The sequence below is a fragment of the Arvicola amphibius genome, chromosome 18 (genome assembly GCF_903992535.2).
Source record: "Arvicola amphibius chromosome 18, mArvAmp1.2, whole genome shotgun sequence".
Classification (NCBI taxonomy): domain Eukaryota; kingdom Metazoa; phylum Chordata; class Mammalia; order Rodentia; family Cricetidae; genus Arvicola; species Arvicola amphibius.
Window position 1 is genome coordinate 16,858,198 of NC_052064.1, and position 18,467 is coordinate 16,876,664.

Sequence of the window (18,467 nt, forward strand, 5' to 3'; positions counted from 1 at the left end):
AGCATTGTGGTTCTTCTACCTCTGTCTGTGCTCTCTGCACCAAGAGCAGCTGTTCTGCTCTGACCAAAACTCATCGTTAGGATTTATTCTTACCTCTCTGTTGAAGTAGTTCCTTATTATAATTTATTTTAAAGTAATATAAAGACTATAGTGTAACTTTTTTGCAGTCAATAGCTATCTAAGAATGAGAGGTTTGGAGGTGCTGCTGCTGTGTCTGAATTAGGATATTGCATGTGTGTATGTAGCTGCTGTGTCTGAATTAGGACATTGTATGTGTGTTGGGTGCTGCTGTGTCTGAATTAGGACATTGTATGTGTGTATGGAGCTGCTGTGTCTGAATTAGGACATTGTATGTGTGTAGAGTGCTGCTGTGTCTGAATTAGGACATTGCATGTGTGTAGGGAGCTGCTGTGTCTGAATTAGGATATTGCATGTGTGTAGGGAGCTGCTGTGTCTGAATTAGGACATTGCATGTGTGTAGGGTGCTGCTGTGTCTGAATTAGGACATTGCATGTGTGTAGGGAGCTGCTGTGTCTGAATTAGGGCATTACATGTGTGTAGCTGCTGTGTCTGAATTAGGACATTGCATTGTGTAGCTGCTGTGTCTGAATTAGGACATTGCATGTGTGTATGTAGCTGCTGTGTCTGAATTAGGACATTGCATGTGTATAGCTTCTGTGTCTGAATTAGGACATTGCATGTGTGTAGGGTGCTGCTGTGTCTGAATTAGGACATTGCATGTGTGTATGTAGCTGCTGTGTCTGAATTAGGACATTGCATGTGTGTAGCTGCTGTGTCTGAATTAGGACATTGCATGTGTGTATGTAGCTGCTGTGTCTGAATTAGGACATTGCATGTGTGTATGTAGCTGCTGTGTCTGAATTAGGACATTGCATGTGTGTAGCTGCTGTGTCTGACTGGGGCATTACAATTATATTGCTCTTCACCTTTTTTGCAATTAATTAAAGCCTTTAACCAAACCAATTCTAGACCACTTCCTGATGAACCCAAACATTTAAAATGTGAGTTAAAAGGAGGAAAAACGGTGCAGATGGGCCAAGAGCTTCCAGGAGAAATAGGTTAGTATACCTACTTTTTTTTTTTATGTTGTCTTTCATTAGTGTTTTAAAAATGGATGGTCTGAAAGATACTTTTTAACACATATTGGAACTCAGTTTTATATGATAGCTTGTTTAAAAATCTGGGTCAGTATTAAGGTGTGAATGAACTGAGTTGATCCCTGTGTGGTTTTATGTTTCCTTATAGCTACAAAATTCAATACTGTTAAATATTTCCTTTAATTTTTATTTATTTATTTATTTATTTTTGGTTTTTTGAGACAGGGTTTCTCTGTAGCTTTAGAGCCTGTCCTGGAGCTAGCTCTTGTAGACCAGGCTGGTCTCAAACTCACAGAGATCTGACTGCCTCTGCCTCTCGAGTGCTGGGATTAAAGGCGTGCGCCACCACCGCCCGGCTTCCTTTAAATTTTAACAATGAAAAAGTCCTGTTGAGGTGTAGGGATGTAACTCATTTGTAGAGCATATCTGCCCTGTATGCAGACCGCTGTTCAGTCCCTAGCACCTCACAAATAAGAATAGTATTAACAGTGACGTATCTCATAAAATAAAGTCACTTGATTCATAGCAGTATTTAGTCATTCCTGCACAGGTAATACAGTTTTAATGATTATAAGAGGAATAAGTATAAGTGTCTATTATCTATGTATGACAATAAATTAAGCTTCAAAGTATATGTTACGTATAACTTCTATCTTTAAAAAAATTTTAACTTAAAGCTTTTTTCTTTTTTAAGTTGTTATGGTTGCAGATCAGTATGGAAATCAGATTTCAGCATTTTCACCAGATTCTTTATCTGCTTTGTCAGTTGCTGGAGTTGGACTTGATAACTCTAACTTGAAAACCACTCTGGAGGTAAAACTACCTTATAAAACTGGTTTTGTATTTGACAAAAGCTGGAGAAAAATGAAGATGATAAAAGTGACTTTACGTATACTATTTTTCATTTTTCAAAAACGGTGTTTTATCTGTATGTTTATATGTTCTACACATGGCTGCTTGACGTAGCGCACGTGTGGTGATCAAAGGAGAGCTTGTGGGATCCCAAATACTGAACTTGGACTTGGCGGCCGGTTCCTTTTTTACCTGATGAATCATCTTGCCAGCCTTGACCTTGTACCTAAATTCTTCATAGAAATTAAAACTGTTATTTAAAAAATTGTAGGGTTAGCATTTGTGAGGTCCAGAGCTTTTAAAATAAAATTAATGTTCACCTTTGCAAGCGAAAGCAGCCAGAACAGCAGATGTCTCCTCTGACCCCGTCATCTCCTCTGACCCCGTCATCTCCTCTGACCCCGTCACCACTCTCAGCCATCATCACGTTCCCATTGCCGTCTCCCTTTGGAGCAAGTTGTCGTTGTCACAGTATTCACTGTAGGTGTTTAAATACACACAGGTCGGCCTGTGTGTGCACAATATGTAAATTTTCAGTTAGGTGCTTACTCTGCATTAAAACAGGGTACTGAGGAGAAAACTCACTGTATGACTTTGCCCTGTGCTGTTAATTCAGTCTAGCTTGAAAAGCAAAGGTCCTGATAGAATTCTTGGAACTTAAAACAAACATAAAGCACTCTTCCTAAGAAGATCAAAGCCAGAGTCAGATAAAAGAATGTTCTGACATTAGGTCCTGACGAAACCCGCCAGGCAGTGTAGGTTAGAAAAAGGAGTTCTCCCAGATAATACAGAATTTGATTCATCGACTGCAGTATGCTTTTTACTTGGCAGGATAACCATGAGAACGGCCTCCTTTGTTGCCTCTCCTCACTAGTCTCTGCCTTTTCTCTTAGGCTGTTTTTCTTCTGCTAAAAAAAAAAAAAAAAAACTCTCCGGAGTTGTGTTTGTGTGAAGTCTGCTCTTCCCGACCTCAGAGCACCCTATTAGCTCCCTTCAGTTCTGTGTTCTGGTGAGATGAGAACATGAATGCACGATGCTGTTGCTATGAGTAGGCATCTGCTTCTTGTCACCCTGTAGACACGTGTGCTCGGGGTCCTCTCATCTTTGACCTCATTGGTCCTGAAATGTAACCTGCTGTTGTATGCTTTCACTATTCCCAGGCCATTAGATTATTTGCATCAGTGCATAAACATGTTTGTAGTATGGCTCATCCTAAAAAGTTCACGTTGACATACAAGTGGTGCATAGGCACCCACGCACATAAAAATTAAATAGGTCTCTGTCTCTCTGAGAGCTATGGCTCAACACCTTCAGACAGACCGTAATTCTTGTCCTTGGGCATCTATCTGTGAGCATCTCAATAGCAGTCTCTTTGCCTGGGCACTAGCACTGACCAGCTGTCTGCCCAGGAAGATAATTGCAGGGGGCAGACTTCTAAGTTTATGCAAGGACCTTGTTAAGAGAGTAAGGGTATTGACTGTGATTACTTTCTTGCCAGAATCATGCCATGCTGGGAAGAGTCATCCAATATACAGTGCATAGGGGAAATTGGGCCCAGTAAACAATTAACACACTATAGTGCTGCGGGAAAACCCCTCAGCTGTAATGTGAGGGAAAGAGCTCTTCACACAAGCAGTCTGCAGTGAGGACAGCTAACACACTCAGAACGCAATATTCCTTATCACCTCCTAAATGAGGGATCACCATCAGATGTGCATCTCTGGTGGCAGTGTTCCTCATCGACTTCTGAATGAGTCCATCCTCCATGAGACAAGCGTCTCTGATGGGTTGACCCCTGAAGTACGTGCTGAACTCACTGCATATCTCTGTGGTCCCTAGCCATTTAGGACATGGGATCATTAACAGCCACTATTCAAATGTGAGTACTTTTGTGTTCTTTCTGGTCTAGAACCAGTTTAGTCATAGTGCAAAGGTTAATAGCTAGTTTCAGTGACTCAGTGGGGTGTGGTAACCATTATTGTGAATAATTGGTAAGCAGCAGCAAAAGCCCTAGTCCGTCTACAAGTCAGTGCCAATATCAGAAAACTAGTAAAGATAACAGTATTTTACTATGTAGGGTGTTCAGAAAAGGCCATTGTTGTTAAATTAAGATATCATCTATAGAAATAGCTTAAGAAAAGCCATATGGAAAAAAATTACAAACTGAGGCTCAAACACAAGAGCCAAGTGCTTGCTATAAAGAAAAGCACAAATACAGATTGAGTATCCCTAATAGAAAATTTGAAATGTTCTGAAATCCAAAGAATTTTGACTACTAAAATGACACTCAAAACATTGCTGGTTTTTTGGAGTATCTCATATATATATAGATTAGAAATATTTTTGGGAAGGATTGGAGAGGTGCCAGACAAGGTGTCTCTGTGTAGCCCTGGCTGCCCTGAAACTCACTCTGTAGACCAGGCTGGCCTTGAACTCACAGAGATGTCTGCCTCTGCCTCCTACTGCTGGTATTGAAGGTGTGCACCACCAATGCCTGGCTACATTAGGAATCTTAACCAATCCATGCAAATATTATGAAATTCAGAGAGCTCAGGTCAGACTGGGTGTAGCATAGTGGCATATGCCTTTAGCCCCAGCACCAGGGAGCATGCATAAATAGGCAAATCTGTTTAAATTCGAGGAGTACCTGGGAATCTCTTTGCGTTCAAGGCTAACTTGGTCTAAATAGTGAAGTTCCATCCCAGAGCTACATAGATTCAATCTCAAACAAATAAATTTAGAGAACTCCAAAATTTGAAATATTTGGTCTTAAGCAAAAAGATAACCTGTACAAGAGAAGGGGAAATTAGGAGAACATAAGGTAAAGAGTTGTAGTCACAGCATTTTAGATCTTTGCCACTGACGTAAGAGAAACAGCAGTGGGTGAATGATGCAACTATTTTTTTTTAACTGAGTGACAGCAACCTGTGTTTTCTCACTGTGCTTTTCTTCACTAGACCAACACACAGAGTATAATTGTACGAGGCATCAGATTCACTCCAGGTCCTCCTGGACATAAGGATCTTTGTTTTACTTGGCGAGAGTTTTCTGACTTTATTCGTGTGCACCTCGTTTCTGGACCTCCAACCAAGCTGCATCTTATTGACTGGCCAGAGCTAAAAGAGGTATGCAGCTTCATGTGTCTTCATGGAATAGTTAACAGTGCAGACTCTTTGCTTTCAGAGCCTTAGTGGACTAGAAGAGATAGATGTTGTTTTCAAAGAACTAATAATTGTAGCTAATAGTAGAAAAACAAGGTATCAGTTAACTGATTTTTGCTAAATTGTTTCTTTGTCTTATATAGTAATATAAAATTTTTATTGCAGGTTTTTTCTTCCTTTGAGGATTAGTCTGTTTGTGTGTGATGTTGTTTGTGTGTCCAAGTGAATGTGCACTGGTGTGCACATGTGCCAGAGTGTACACACAGGACAGAAGAGGTCAGCATGGTTGTCTTCCTCTGTCAGTCTGCCTCCTCCTTTTAGGGTATGGTATCTACCTAAACCTGGAACTTGTCTTGGCTAGGCTGGAAGCCAGCAAGCCCCAGAACCATCCTGGCTCTGCCTCCCTCATAGCCGAGGTTACAGGCGTGTGTTAACTACCATGTAGTTGCTGGGACCTTCGGAACTCAGGACCTTTGGGAGAACAACCAGTGCTCTTAACTGCTCAGCCATCTCTCCAGCCCCTAGCAATGTTCTTAACAGTTAGAAATCTCTCCACCGTGTTGAAGTTTTTGTAAAGCATATTTGAAAAGTCAGATCATTGGACCAATACAAATGAACTTTTATGAAAATACTTAAGTCTTAAATACTCATTTTGCAAACATCTAGCAAATCTTACCCTTGTCGATTTCATTTACTGATGATAATTTCAGAATCCATTGAATTTGGACTGTTGCATGGTGGTGTTGCACGGTGGCACATACCTCCAATCTCAGCACTCAGAGTTAGAGGCAGGGTGATTTCTGTGAATTCAGGGCCAGTCTGAATCTAGTTTTAAAAATTTAACCTTTTTTTAAAGATTTATTTATTTATTATGTATACAGTGTTCTGCTGCATGTATGCTCGCAGGCGAGAAGAGGGCACCAGATCTCATTACAGATGGTTGTGAGCCACCATGTGGTTGTTGGGAATTAACTCAGGACCTCTGGAAGAGCAGGCAGTGCTCTTAACCACTGAGCCATCTTTCCAGCCCCAAATTTTGAACATTTTGTTGATCAATAAACATTGTACATACTTAAACTGTTTTCTGTGAAATGACAAAATGGATTTAATGATAGCGTATGTATTCGCTTATGTACTGGTTTATGTGATGACGTTTTTAAAATGCAGTGGTTTTTGAGAATTTTCTTTACAAAAATTGTGTTTTAATCATTTATGCTCACTCCCTTGAACTCAGTAGTTTTCAACCTGTGGGTCGCACCCCCTTAGAGAATTGAATGACCCTTTCACAGGGGTTGCCTAAGAGACCAGAAAACATAGATAAGGCTTATATTATAATTCATAAGTAGCAAAATTACAGTTATGAAAGAATTTCATGGTTGAGGGTCACCACAAATGGGGAATTGTATTAAAGGGTTGCAACATTAGGAAGTTTGAGAGCCATTGATTTAACTCTTTGCAGATCGATACGCACCTCCAACTTAATATCCTTTTTTAAGAAATAGCCTTCCACCAGCTCCTTTTGTTCTTCCCGTAGACTCGCGTATTTGAATCACCCCTAGAGTGTGGTCGAACTGCCAGGGGCCTCATCCTTAAAGGAAACTCACTTTACCTCTCCCAGAAGCTGTCTGCTGTCAGTAGTTCCACCATCGGTAATGGAGGTGCATAAGCCCCAATCCTCCACACTGGAATATCGACCGATTTGGTCTTCCTCAGCTTTCATGCTGGCTTCCACAGCTGCTTGATTCACTCTGCCTTCCTCCTCCTATGCTATAGGCCAAGCCAGTTTCTTTAATTCATTAACCAATAGAAGCAACACATAGACAGAAGAACCTCCCACACTACCTGCGTGCCTACATTACAATTCCAGAACAACCAGAGTTGTTTAGCTAGAACTGTCTCAGTAACAAAAAGAACAACAAACCAACCAGTTTTCAAGAATAGATCACATTATCAGCTGTGGAACCATGCCTTACAACAATATATTTCTAAGGTTTTACATCCTTTGTCCTGCAGTCACAGCAGTCTTCTGTCCCCACTCTGGAGTATGAGGGCTGTAGACATGAACCACCATGCCCAACTATAACTTCACTTTTCAGTGAAGGACAGTGAATTTGTGCAACCGAGGAAGAACTAAGTCAGCTAAGAAGAGCTCATACCTGTGCTCGTCCCTGATTCACGAGAAAACAGAAACTGGTTATAATAACTTGTTTCTCAAAAATAGGTGGTTCCTTTTTTCTTTTTTTTTTTTTTTTTTTTTTTTTTTTTTTTTTTTTTTGTTTTTGTTTTTGTTTTTTCGAGACAGGGTTTCTCTGTGGCTTTGGAGCCTGTCCTGGAGCTAGCTCTTGTAGACCAGGCTGGTCTCGAACTCACAGAGATCCGCCTGCCTCTGCCTCCTGAGTGCTGGGATTAAAGGCGTGCGCCACCACCGCCCGGCTTCCTTTTTTCTTCATTATTTAATAATGTGTTGAATAAGGGCATCATGGATAAGATAGTGCATTTATTTTTATTTGGGAACATATTATATAAACATCAAACATTTTGTATCTCTTGATGCTAATGAAGAATTTAATGATGTATTCTGGAATAAATAGTGTACTTTTGAGTAAAGAAGTTCATACTACTGGGTAGAATGTAAAGAGTAGTGACAGCTTATTAAAAATTATTTTAAGTTTATTTGTAGATACTATAAATTATCAACAGAAACTTTGAAATAAAATCTGAAATTGAATTACTATCAATATATTTTAAGTAAATGAGGCTGGAAACATAACCATTTAATGTCTGATCATTCTAGCAGTTCCTGACTCAATTGTTGCTCTCTTTTGTGGGTGCTAAGCAGAAAGGGAAAGATCAGCTAGTGTAGTCATTAGGAAAAACCGTGTTACTGTATTATCTTAGTCAGTGGTCTGCTTCTATGGTCGGCCACTCTCATAAAGGAAAGCATTTAACTGAGGAGCATGGTGGCATGTCGGCAGACATGATGCTGGAAAAGTGGTTGGACGTTCTATGCCTGGGTTCACAGGCAACAGAAAGAGAGAGAGAGACCCTGGACTTTGGAACAGGCTTTTGGAAAGCTCAGAGCCCACCACAGTGACAGTACTTCCTATCCTATCCTCTCAACCCTTCAAATACTGTCACTCTCTGGTGACCAAGTATTCAACTTCGTGTGCCTATGGCTGGAAGGTATTCTCATTCAAATCACCACATATATGCATGTATTATTCAATTTTATAAATGAGAAAACTGAAATATTAACTTGCTAAAATGTAAAAGTGACAGAATGTTCAGAGACATTTGATGTTGGAATTTGTCATTTTCCACTATTCTGAAAAACTACTATAGCATCAATTAAAGTCTTAATTAGTGAGAAGCACCCTTTAGAAGCAGTTAGGGTGGGGCTGGACTGATGATCCCCATCTGCACTCATGTTTAGGAAGCAAAGTGGGCTGGGACTAGCAGGTACACTTGTATCCACATTTAGGAAGGCTTGCCTGCACCCACGTTTAGGATGCAGGTTAGACTATGTAGTGAGACTCACACCAACAGTAGAGTGGACAGTCTGTAAAACTATCAGTGATTCATAAATCCAAGCAGTTGATCATCTTTGGTGATAGTCATCTGTAGCCTTGTAAACCAAGCGTTGTATATAACCACTGTCGAGATTCTTATTTGTTTGGATAACTTATCCGTAGAAAAGCATTACATTCTCTTCCATTTTTGGCAGCCTGCAACCTAGTTTGATTAATTAGTTAACTTAGATTGGACAGGAGGGTGGAGGAAGTAAATGGTACGTGGATAGGAGTGAGGCCACCAGTCAGCTTCCATGTTTTTACTCTTTTATTCCTCTCCCACTTAAGTTTTAAAATCTTAACATGAAGCCGGGCGGTGGTGGCGCACGCCTTTAATCCCAGCACTCGGGAGACAGAGGCAGGCGGATCTTTGTGAGTTTGAGGCCAGCCTGGTCTACAAGAGCTAGTTCCAGGACAGGCTCTAGAAACTACAGGGAAACCCTGTCTCGAAAAACCAACCAACAAACAAACTAACCAAATAAATAAATAAGTAATAAAATCTTACATGAGATTGATGCTTTATGTGGTATTTTGCTTAACAATGTGTCCTTTGAATATATCCATTAATACATCACTACCTGGATTTCTGGAGTTGCACAAGCTTTCCATACTTGCTAGAGAGAAAATAAGAAGCATTTGTACTTATGGAATAGATTGTTAGTACCATCTTTAATTAGGGACTAAAAGTTATTGCTAAATACCCTTATGCAAAAGCTTAAAAATTGATGGAAGTATTAAAACTACAGATTGGTGCTATAAGCAAATAATGTCAAATGTTTATCTTTTTAACAGATTATTAATCTTCCTACAAAATGGTCATTTATGATACTTAAATTGGCTTTCCAGATTTATTTTCGATGATGAAAGAAGAAATTTATAAATATAACATTACTATAAAAGTAATCATATTGACACATACTTGTTGGTGTTTACTAAAATGTTTGTATCTGTTTCAGTCGATGCCAGTGATCAATGGGAGACAGTTACCCCACCCTCTCGTTGTCCAGCTCTGTGACCAGTGGGATAATCCTGCCTTGGTCTCAAATGTCAGAATACACCTCATAAAAACTAGCAATCTGAAGGTAAGTTTCAGACTTCCTGAGATATCTTTCACTTCTCGCAGTGGACACGGGTTCTGTTCCTAGCATCTATAACTCCGGTCACAGAAGATCTGGTGCCCTCTTCTGGCCTCCACAGGCATGAAAGTGGAACATAGACATGCATGCAGACAAAAACACCATACACATAAAATAAAAATTAAGACAGTGTAACTCAGCAGGAAAGTGATTTCTAGAGTGCACAAAAATCTGTGTTTGATCTCTAGCCCCTCCTCCCCCTTGCACTCCTCGAAGATCAGCATTTTATCCTCATGATAGTATCAGGCATCATATTTCCTTCTCTTTTAAAATATGCAATCTTCTGTCATCTTTATTAGTGTCTAATATAAATCAGAGTCTTTATATTTGATAAAGTGAAGTTTCTAGTTTATAACCAAATGAGGTGTCATTGTTGCACTGATAGGATGGTCCCTTTCGTCTTACAAAGAGATGCCATCATTGCACTGATAGGATAGGATGGTCCCTCTCACCTTACAAAGAGATGCCATCATTGCACTGATAGGATGGTCCCTCTCACCTTACAAAGAGATGCCATCATTGATTGCACTGATAGGATGGTCCCTCTCGTCTTACAAAGAGATGCCATCGTTGCACTGATAGGATGGTTCCTCTCACCTTACAAAGAGATGCCTGGTCCTGGACAGAGCTGCTCGACACGGGCTGGATTGGTGTCTGGGATGGTGGTCTTCTGCTCTTCCCTCTTCAACTGGAACAGTTGTGAGCATAGCACATAGTCCAGGTATTAACTGTTACCAAGTACATTGGGAGAGCCAGCTGTTGAGAATTGAGTAGAAACTGCAGGCACCTTGTGTAAGTTGGAGGCCCTTTTTACTCAAGGTTAAAGAAGAGAAGCTTCCAGTTCTTATACTTTTTTTTTTTTTTAATTTTTACAATGCACCAATAGATTGAAGGAAGTTAATGGCTCAGTTGTTGCCAGTCAGTTCCCAGAATGCTCCTGAGATTATGTTCAGATAGTCTGGAGTATCCAAATAAGTTTAATAAATATAATAGCGCAGCTGATACTGTACAAAACTGGCAGAGCTCTTGAATTTAATTAATTCAGACAGAATCCCAACCCACATTTCCCAGGATCTTACAAGTTGATTCTAAAAGCTGATGTGGGAAATTAAAGTACCAAATAAATGTGATATATTTATGATCTATGTCCCTAGTTAAGTGATGAGAATCAAGATTTTTTTTGTTTTTTTGTGAGTTTTTGTTTGTTTGTTTGTTTGTTTTTTGAGACAGGGTTTCTCTGTGTAAAAGTCCTGGCTATCCTGAAACTCACTCTGTAGACCAGGCTGGCCTTGAACTCACTGAGATCTGCCTGCGTTTGGTGGGCATGCCTTTAATCCTAGGGAGGCAGAGACAGGCGGATCTCAAGTGAGTTCGAGGCCAGCCTGGTCTACAGAGTGAGGTCTAGGAAGGTTCCAAAGCTACGGAGAAACCCTGTACCTGGTGGGGGAGGGGCACACAAAATAAATGAAAACTTAAGACGTAACCATTATTAGGAGAAGTGGCCACTGACAATCTGTTAAGCATTGGTTATTACTGTGAAGGTAGTCTTGCAGCAATGATCAAAAAAGCACACGTGCCCGAATGAATAGAATGAAAAGCACAGTAAAGGAAAAGGAATGAGGATAGTTTGTGATGCCCACTTGAGTGTGTGTGTGTGTGTGTGTGTGTGTGTGTGTGTATTTCTCCTATACTTTCTCCTGTACTTCCCAGGTACAATTTATTTGACATTTAGCTGATAGCAATACAACCAACATAGAATTCTACAACTTGATTACATTTTGAATGTTTTTTTAGAGCATATGATTACATGTTTTTCAACTAATTTAGGTTTAAAAATTTTACTTGCAAATATAGCTTAAAATAACATTTTAGAAACATGGTAATAGAAAAGAACCTGATAGATTTCTAGAATTTTTCTCTCTTTTTTTGTTTTGTTTTTTTTTTTTTTGTTTTTTTGTTTTTGAGGCAGGGTTTCTCTGTGTAGCTCTGGTTGTTCTAGAACTCTGTAGACCAGGCTGACCTCCAGCTTACAGAGATATGCCTGCCTCTGCTCCCTGAGTGCTAGGATTAAAGGTGTGTGCCACCTCTACCCAGCTGATTTCTAAAATTTTCTAATCAACCCTTTTATTTTGTCTTATTTGTAGCTAATACCTTCAAACCAGCAGCATAAAACGGATGATAAGGGCAGAGCTAATTTGGGGATATTCACTGTTTTTGCTCCAAGGTAAGAACTGAAAGTTTTGCAGTTTTACAGAGATTGATTTTTCTTATAATTCTGAATTTAAGATTAATAACTATTTAGTGTTAGACAAGAATTGTAATGGAGTAGGAATAATAATGTTAATTTTTAAAAAATATTTATTTATTTATTATGTATACAGTATTCTGTCTGTGTGTATGTCTGCAGGCCAGAAGAGGGCACCAGACCCCATTACAGATGGTTGTGAGCCACCATGTGGTTGCTGGGAATTGAACTCAGGACCTTTGGAAGAACAGGCAATGCTCTTAACCTTTGAGCCATCTCTCCAGCCTAATAATGTTAATTTTTATATTAGTTATCTGTGAAGTTCTCAGTTGTGACAATGTAATTTGAATCTTGCCCCTCTTTTTTCCCATTGTTGTTAGGGGAGAACACACTCTGCAGGTTAAAGGCGTCTATTACAAGAGTGCTATAGAAGGACCTACAATTCAGTTAATGGTTCTTCCAGACCCTGATAAGCCCGTTCGTCTCAATGTTAAATATGATAAAGATGCCTCTTTTATAGCAGGTGACATATTCACGGGTAAGTAGCAAAAAGTATTAATAAACCTTTAGTGATAATGTTCCTTATAGTATTATTAATGGGATAAATTATGTTTTGTGTTCAGCATGACTTTAAAAAAAAGACATGCATGTCATTACTTTTAAATGATAAAGAAAACACATGACTGATCAATTCTTCCCCTCATCCTGTGTTTCATAGTCTTTCACTTTAAGAATGACTGAAAGTCCGTGTATAAAATGGTAGGTAGTCTGAGGTATTTCAAATGGGAACCAAAGACTGGTGTAGTAGCACTTTGGAGCTGAGGCCAAAGTATTGCAGCGAATTTGGGCCAACTTTGGCTACAGAGTGAGGCTGTCTCACAGGAATAAAAAACAAAACAAAGAAATAAGAACTAAATGGCAACTAGTCTGTAGCTCAGCTCTGTTCTATATGCTTTTATGTTATCTTAAAGCCATTGATACCAGGGCCATTTAGCTTATGTTAGGTAGAAATAAATTGCATCAGATTGTATTAAAATGTTTCAGAACAACAACCATCCATTAAATAACAACTCAGAGTCTTTGTTTTAGTCATGAATAGTACAGTTTTCAGTAAATACAGACTAATGTAGGACGTGACTCAGTAATCATATTCTCTAGCTACTGTTGTCAATAGGAAATTAGTATGTCCTTTATTCAAGCATTTTCTACAAAGCTTCTCTGTTCTTGAAGGGGTGAATGCCTGTATGTACTTAGATACGCAAAAGAAGCGCACCAAAAAGTTATGGTTAAAATCGTTTAACAGTAGCTTTTAGTAATTAAAATACACATATTTATAGGTTTTATACTTCATAAATTTTGTGCCCAATCTGGGAAAAATAAAACTTTTTTCTTTGAATTTATAAAGTATAACAGGTACAACATGTTACATATAGCTAGTAAATATAATGGAAATGTTAATGTTACATATAATATATTAGCTACTTTACCTAGTTAAAGCATAAAAGAAAGTAAATATATGTATGTATGCATGCATGTATGTATGTATGTAGGTATGTATGTATGTATGTTTGTATGTATTTTTTTAAGAGGGTTTCTCTATTGTAGCCCTGGCTGTGCTGGAACTCACTCTGTAGACCAGACTGGTCTCAAACTCAGAGATGTGTCTCCTGCCTCTGCCTCCTGAGTGCTGGGATTAAAGGCGTGCACCACCACCACCTGGCTAAAAATATTTTTGTTCTAGAAATACATATGGCATACAGTGTTGTGACCAGTCGGCCTAATTTTCATGTACCAAGCACATACAGTCACACCGTTCTGGTTTTCCATGCTAGGTTTGCATCATGGGAAACTGCAGCTATGACAAGAAAGTGTTAGTAGCAAAGATAAACTTGTCTAGGAGAACTTTACATTCAGACGCAGCCCCAGAATGTTGTCTGTCATAATTGACAGTTTCCTGTAATCATTTTTGAAGATTCCTGGTTAAGTAATGATCTCAAATTACTTTGTGTTTCATGTCTGAAAAGTCTTATTGTCTTTGCCAGAATATTACTATTAAACAAATAAGTAAATTTTATGTTTACTTGACAGATTTTATGGTGAGTGTGATCTCTGAAGGTGGTAGTGTCATCAAAAATATTAATCCAACACGCATTTCCATGAAAATGTGGAAGCTGTCTAGCGGCATGAGCCGGACACCAACAAATGTGAGTAATGACCAGTGGGTTAAGAAACTGAAAATAATACAGTGTTTGACCATCAAGGCCTGGTGGCACATGCCTTTAATCCCAGTGCTAGGGACACAGCTCTCTGTGATCTTGAGGCCAGTCTTTTCTACATAGTGAATTCCAGAACAGCCAGGAAAACATAGAGATTCTGTCTCAAATAACAACAAATAAACACAAAAGTGACAAAAAGAAGTAAAATAATTTAAATATTATTCATCTAATATATCAAAAGTTACCTTCTCAGCATGTCCTCAGTATTCTAAAATTCCAGTATGTGCATTCTTTGACTAGTTAATTTGTGTGTGCATGGGTGTGTGCCACATACGTATAAGTGCACAGATAATATATTTCCATGCACACCCATGCTTGTACATGATGTCAGTTGTCTACCTTTGTTGCTCTGCTTTCTCTTTATTCCCCCGAGATGGGGGTCTGCCACCCAGTGAGACCTTGGATCCCATTTCCACCCCACCAATCCTTAGACTACAGGTACACACAACCATGCCCAGCTTTTATGTTAGTTCTGGGATTTGAACTCAGGTCTTCATGCTTACACAGCAAGATCTCTTATGTTCCTACCCTGATATTTTCAAGATTATTCGGTCATGAGAGTGCGACTAGCTGCATTGCCCACTTCAGAAGCCAGATTTCAGGTATGCAGTGGCCACACACAGCCGTTGGCTCCTTGCAGTACAAATGAGAGAACTCTTAGAGTGGAAACAGAGCCCCCAGCTTAATAACCCACTTCAGAGTTGACAGTTCATTTCAACAATGTGTTTTAAAAGTTAGCAGCTGGGCAAGCTGAGCCTTTACTACTTTAGGACTAGCAGTCCAGTAGTACTTGTAAATGTATAAATCCAGATGCAGTCTCTTCATCTTTCATATCTGTACATTTTCATCCTGAATATGCTCTTTTGGTTTTTGAAGACAGGGTTTCTCTGTGGCTTTGGAGCCTGTCCTGGAGCTAGCTCTTGTAGACCAGGCTGGTCTCGAACTCACAGAGATCCGCCTGCCGAGTGCTGGGATTAAAGGCATGCACCACCACCACCCGGCCCTGAATATACTCTTTTAACATTTGTTTTCTCCCTCTTCTGTTCCCCTTTCTAGGCAGAAACATTTAGTTGTAATAAAATAAAAGATAATGACAAAGAAGATGGCTGCTTCTATTTCAGGTACCATTTACGTCATTTTATATTTCGGTGTGTGCTCAGTGTAGAATAATTCATGGTAGTGGTATTTGTATTCCTTACCTAAGGAAAAGTAGTTTTTAATCAAGAAGAAAACGTTGACTTTATTTCTTAACATTCGTATTCAGAAGGTATTTGTAGAAAGGCATATTTGCTTGGTTTTCGTTTTGGTTTTTAAATGTTGCTCTGTAAAAATGGTTTTGAGGAAGGTTGTTGTGATGTGTTAACATTAGAATCTAGAAAATACATGAAAAGAATTTATTTTTTCATTTTGGTATTTTTTTCAAGACAGGGTTTCTCTGTGGCTTTTGGAGCCTGTCCTGGAACTAGCTCTTGTAGACCAGGCTGGCCTCGAACTCACAGAGGTCCGCCTGCCTCTGCCTCCTGAGTGCTGGGATTAAAGGCGTGTGCCACCACCGCCCAGCTATGAAAAGAATTTCTTTATGGTATCAGAGCACTTTAGTATAAGCATTTATTTTAGTGTGTATTGTATGAATGTGTGCACATGAGGCCAGAAGTGTATGTACATCAGCTGCTTTTCTCTGTCACACCTCCCCCCTTCTTTTTAAATTTTTGAGACAGCCTCAGTGAACCAACCAGTGAACAGTGCTGGGGTGCAGACGTGTAATACCACATCCACCTTTTCCATGGGTGCTAGGAATCTGAACTCAAGCCTTCATGCTTGTACAGTGAACACTTTACCCACTGAGCAGACTCAGACTGGGCTTACACTTTAAAGCCTCCTACTTTTAGTGTCCTCCGCGCTGCACTGCGGTCATGTAACACTGTGCCTTCTGTTAGCTGTCTGCTCACTGTGAGGCAGGCTAGTGTCGCACTCTTTGTGGTCTCTGTGACGGAAGTTCTAGATCTTTATGAACTCAAATGACTTGAGACTTTCTTTTATAATTAATCCTCTTTAAGTAGTCGTTATACTTGGATTTTAAAAACATTCTCCTATATTATGGTTTCGGCAATTTATGACCAATTGGTTTGGTGATTCACTAGGAGAGGACCCACTGAACTTAGTATAATTTCACTCACTGCTTTGAGTTATTGTGGCAAAGGTCACAGAACAACATCTGCAGAGAGAAGATTCATGTTACTATTTCCAAGAGAAAGCAGTTAGACAGTTCAAAGTATCCTCTCCAGGTGGATCTCATAAGGTGTGCTTTAATTCTCCATTATCAAGTTAAGCAGGGGAGCAGAGTTAGACTTTTATTGGGGTGCTGATATAGCCAATCCCTGAATGACACATAGCAATATTTGCAGGTTTCCAGGAGAAAAGTAAGCCTCTTATAGGATCTGTGGTAATACAAGTGTGTGAAATCAGTATAACCCAGTACCTCACAGATGCCAGACACGGGCTAACATTGTAAACAGGTCTTCCTAAGAAGAACACTTTGGATCTGCTATGTTAACTCTCTTTATACTTAAACCTGGAATTTATGGTACTTTGGTCTTTTGGGTTGATTTTCTTCGGGGTGGGGGGGAGTAACGGGTTATGGGGCGAGAAAGGGCAAATATGACTAGGTATTGAGCCTAGAGTCTCACATTCATTAAATACATTTTTCCTGAACTACACCCCCAATCATGAGTATTTCCTTAGAACATGGTATAAATTTAGTGACCATGATGTTTTTCTAGAACATGTATTCAGGATTATTTGTTGAAATGATAAACATTCTTCAGTGATAGTTGTATTATAAATCATAAATGCAGGGGCTAGAGATGGCTCAGGGGTTAAGAGTGCTGGCTGCTTTTCTAGAGGACCCGGGTTCAATTCCTAGCACCTACATATTGGCTCACAGCTGTCTATAACTGGTCCCATGTGATCTGATACCCTCTCTGGTGTGCATATATATATATATATATAGACAAAATACCCACATAATAAAATAAATAAATGAAAGTCTTTAAAAATAAAACTAAGTCATGAATCCATTCATGTGTGCGTCTCTTTCTAGGCCACACATTGATTTAATGACACATTTGCCTGCTTTTGCCAATACTACAATAGTTTAGAAGTTTGGTATCCTCTAAAAAATATTTCTACCCTATTGTTCTCCCTGTAATTCTTGGCCTTTTGTTTTACCATACAAATTTTAGAAATAATATCGCAGGTTCCAGTAACAAAACAAAATAGCTATGGTAAAACTGGGGTTCTGTGAGGGCAGAAGTCTGGGAGTGTCTTCCAGTCTCTAATATGGCATAGACTGGTATTGGGTTTTCCAATTTTTATGCTTATAGTGGTCATCTTATGTCATTCTCAACCTAAAAGGGAACATTTGACTATTTTATTTGGGTCCAGGCCTCCCTTATCCCTATGCCCCCTTTCTAGATTCATGACTGCTCTATACATATATTCCAAGTTAAACACAAAGATCTAAAACTTCAGAGCTGTGATCCACATGAGAGATAACATGGGGCATTTCTCTTTCTGGGCCTATATATTCATTTAATATATCTTCCAGCTATAGCCATTTTCTAACACATTTAGTTTTATAGTGGAATAAAATTTATTTCATTGTCTATCTGTACCATATTTTCACTATCCAGTATTTTTTTTTTTTGAGACAGAGTTTCTCTTTGTAGCTCTGGTTGTCCTAGAACTCACTTTGTAGACCAGGCTGACCTTAAACTGACAGAGATCTCCTTGCCTCTGCCCCCCAAGTTCTGTGTACAAACTCAGCCTGGCTACCCAGTAATCATTTGTTGGACATCCAGACTGGTTCAGTTCCCTAGCCATTATGATTACAGAAGCAATAAACATGGTTGTGCAGTTACCTCTGTAGTAAGGATATGGAGTCCTTTGGATACATGCCCAGGATTGGTATATCTGGGATATATGGTAGTTCTGTTGGTCATTTTGTTTTGTTTTGTTTTTAGGAAACCTCCAGATTATTTTTCAAAGTGGTTACAGGAGTTTACAGTCTAGCAACAGTGTATAAGGGCTATTATTGTGAAAGGCCTGATC

At 39.3% G+C, this 18,467-nt stretch overlaps 1 protein-coding gene across 1 annotated transcript in view; it reads left to right on the forward strand.

Annotated features, from left to right (window-relative positions):
* Positions 1-18,467, forward strand: part of Smchd1 (structural maintenance of chromosomes flexible hinge domain containing 1) — a 140,013-nt gene that overhangs the window by 86,133 nt on the left and 35,413 nt on the right. The window contains 8 exon segments of the mRNA XM_038315179.1: positions 991-1,079; positions 1,813-1,931; positions 4,928-5,095; positions 9,657-9,782; positions 11,981-12,060; positions 12,462-12,619; positions 14,170-14,285; positions 15,414-15,478. Of these exon segments, the coding sequence (XP_038171107.1) occupies positions 991-1,079; positions 1,813-1,931; positions 4,928-5,095; positions 9,657-9,782; positions 11,981-12,060; positions 12,462-12,619; positions 14,170-14,285; positions 15,414-15,478 (921 nt within the window).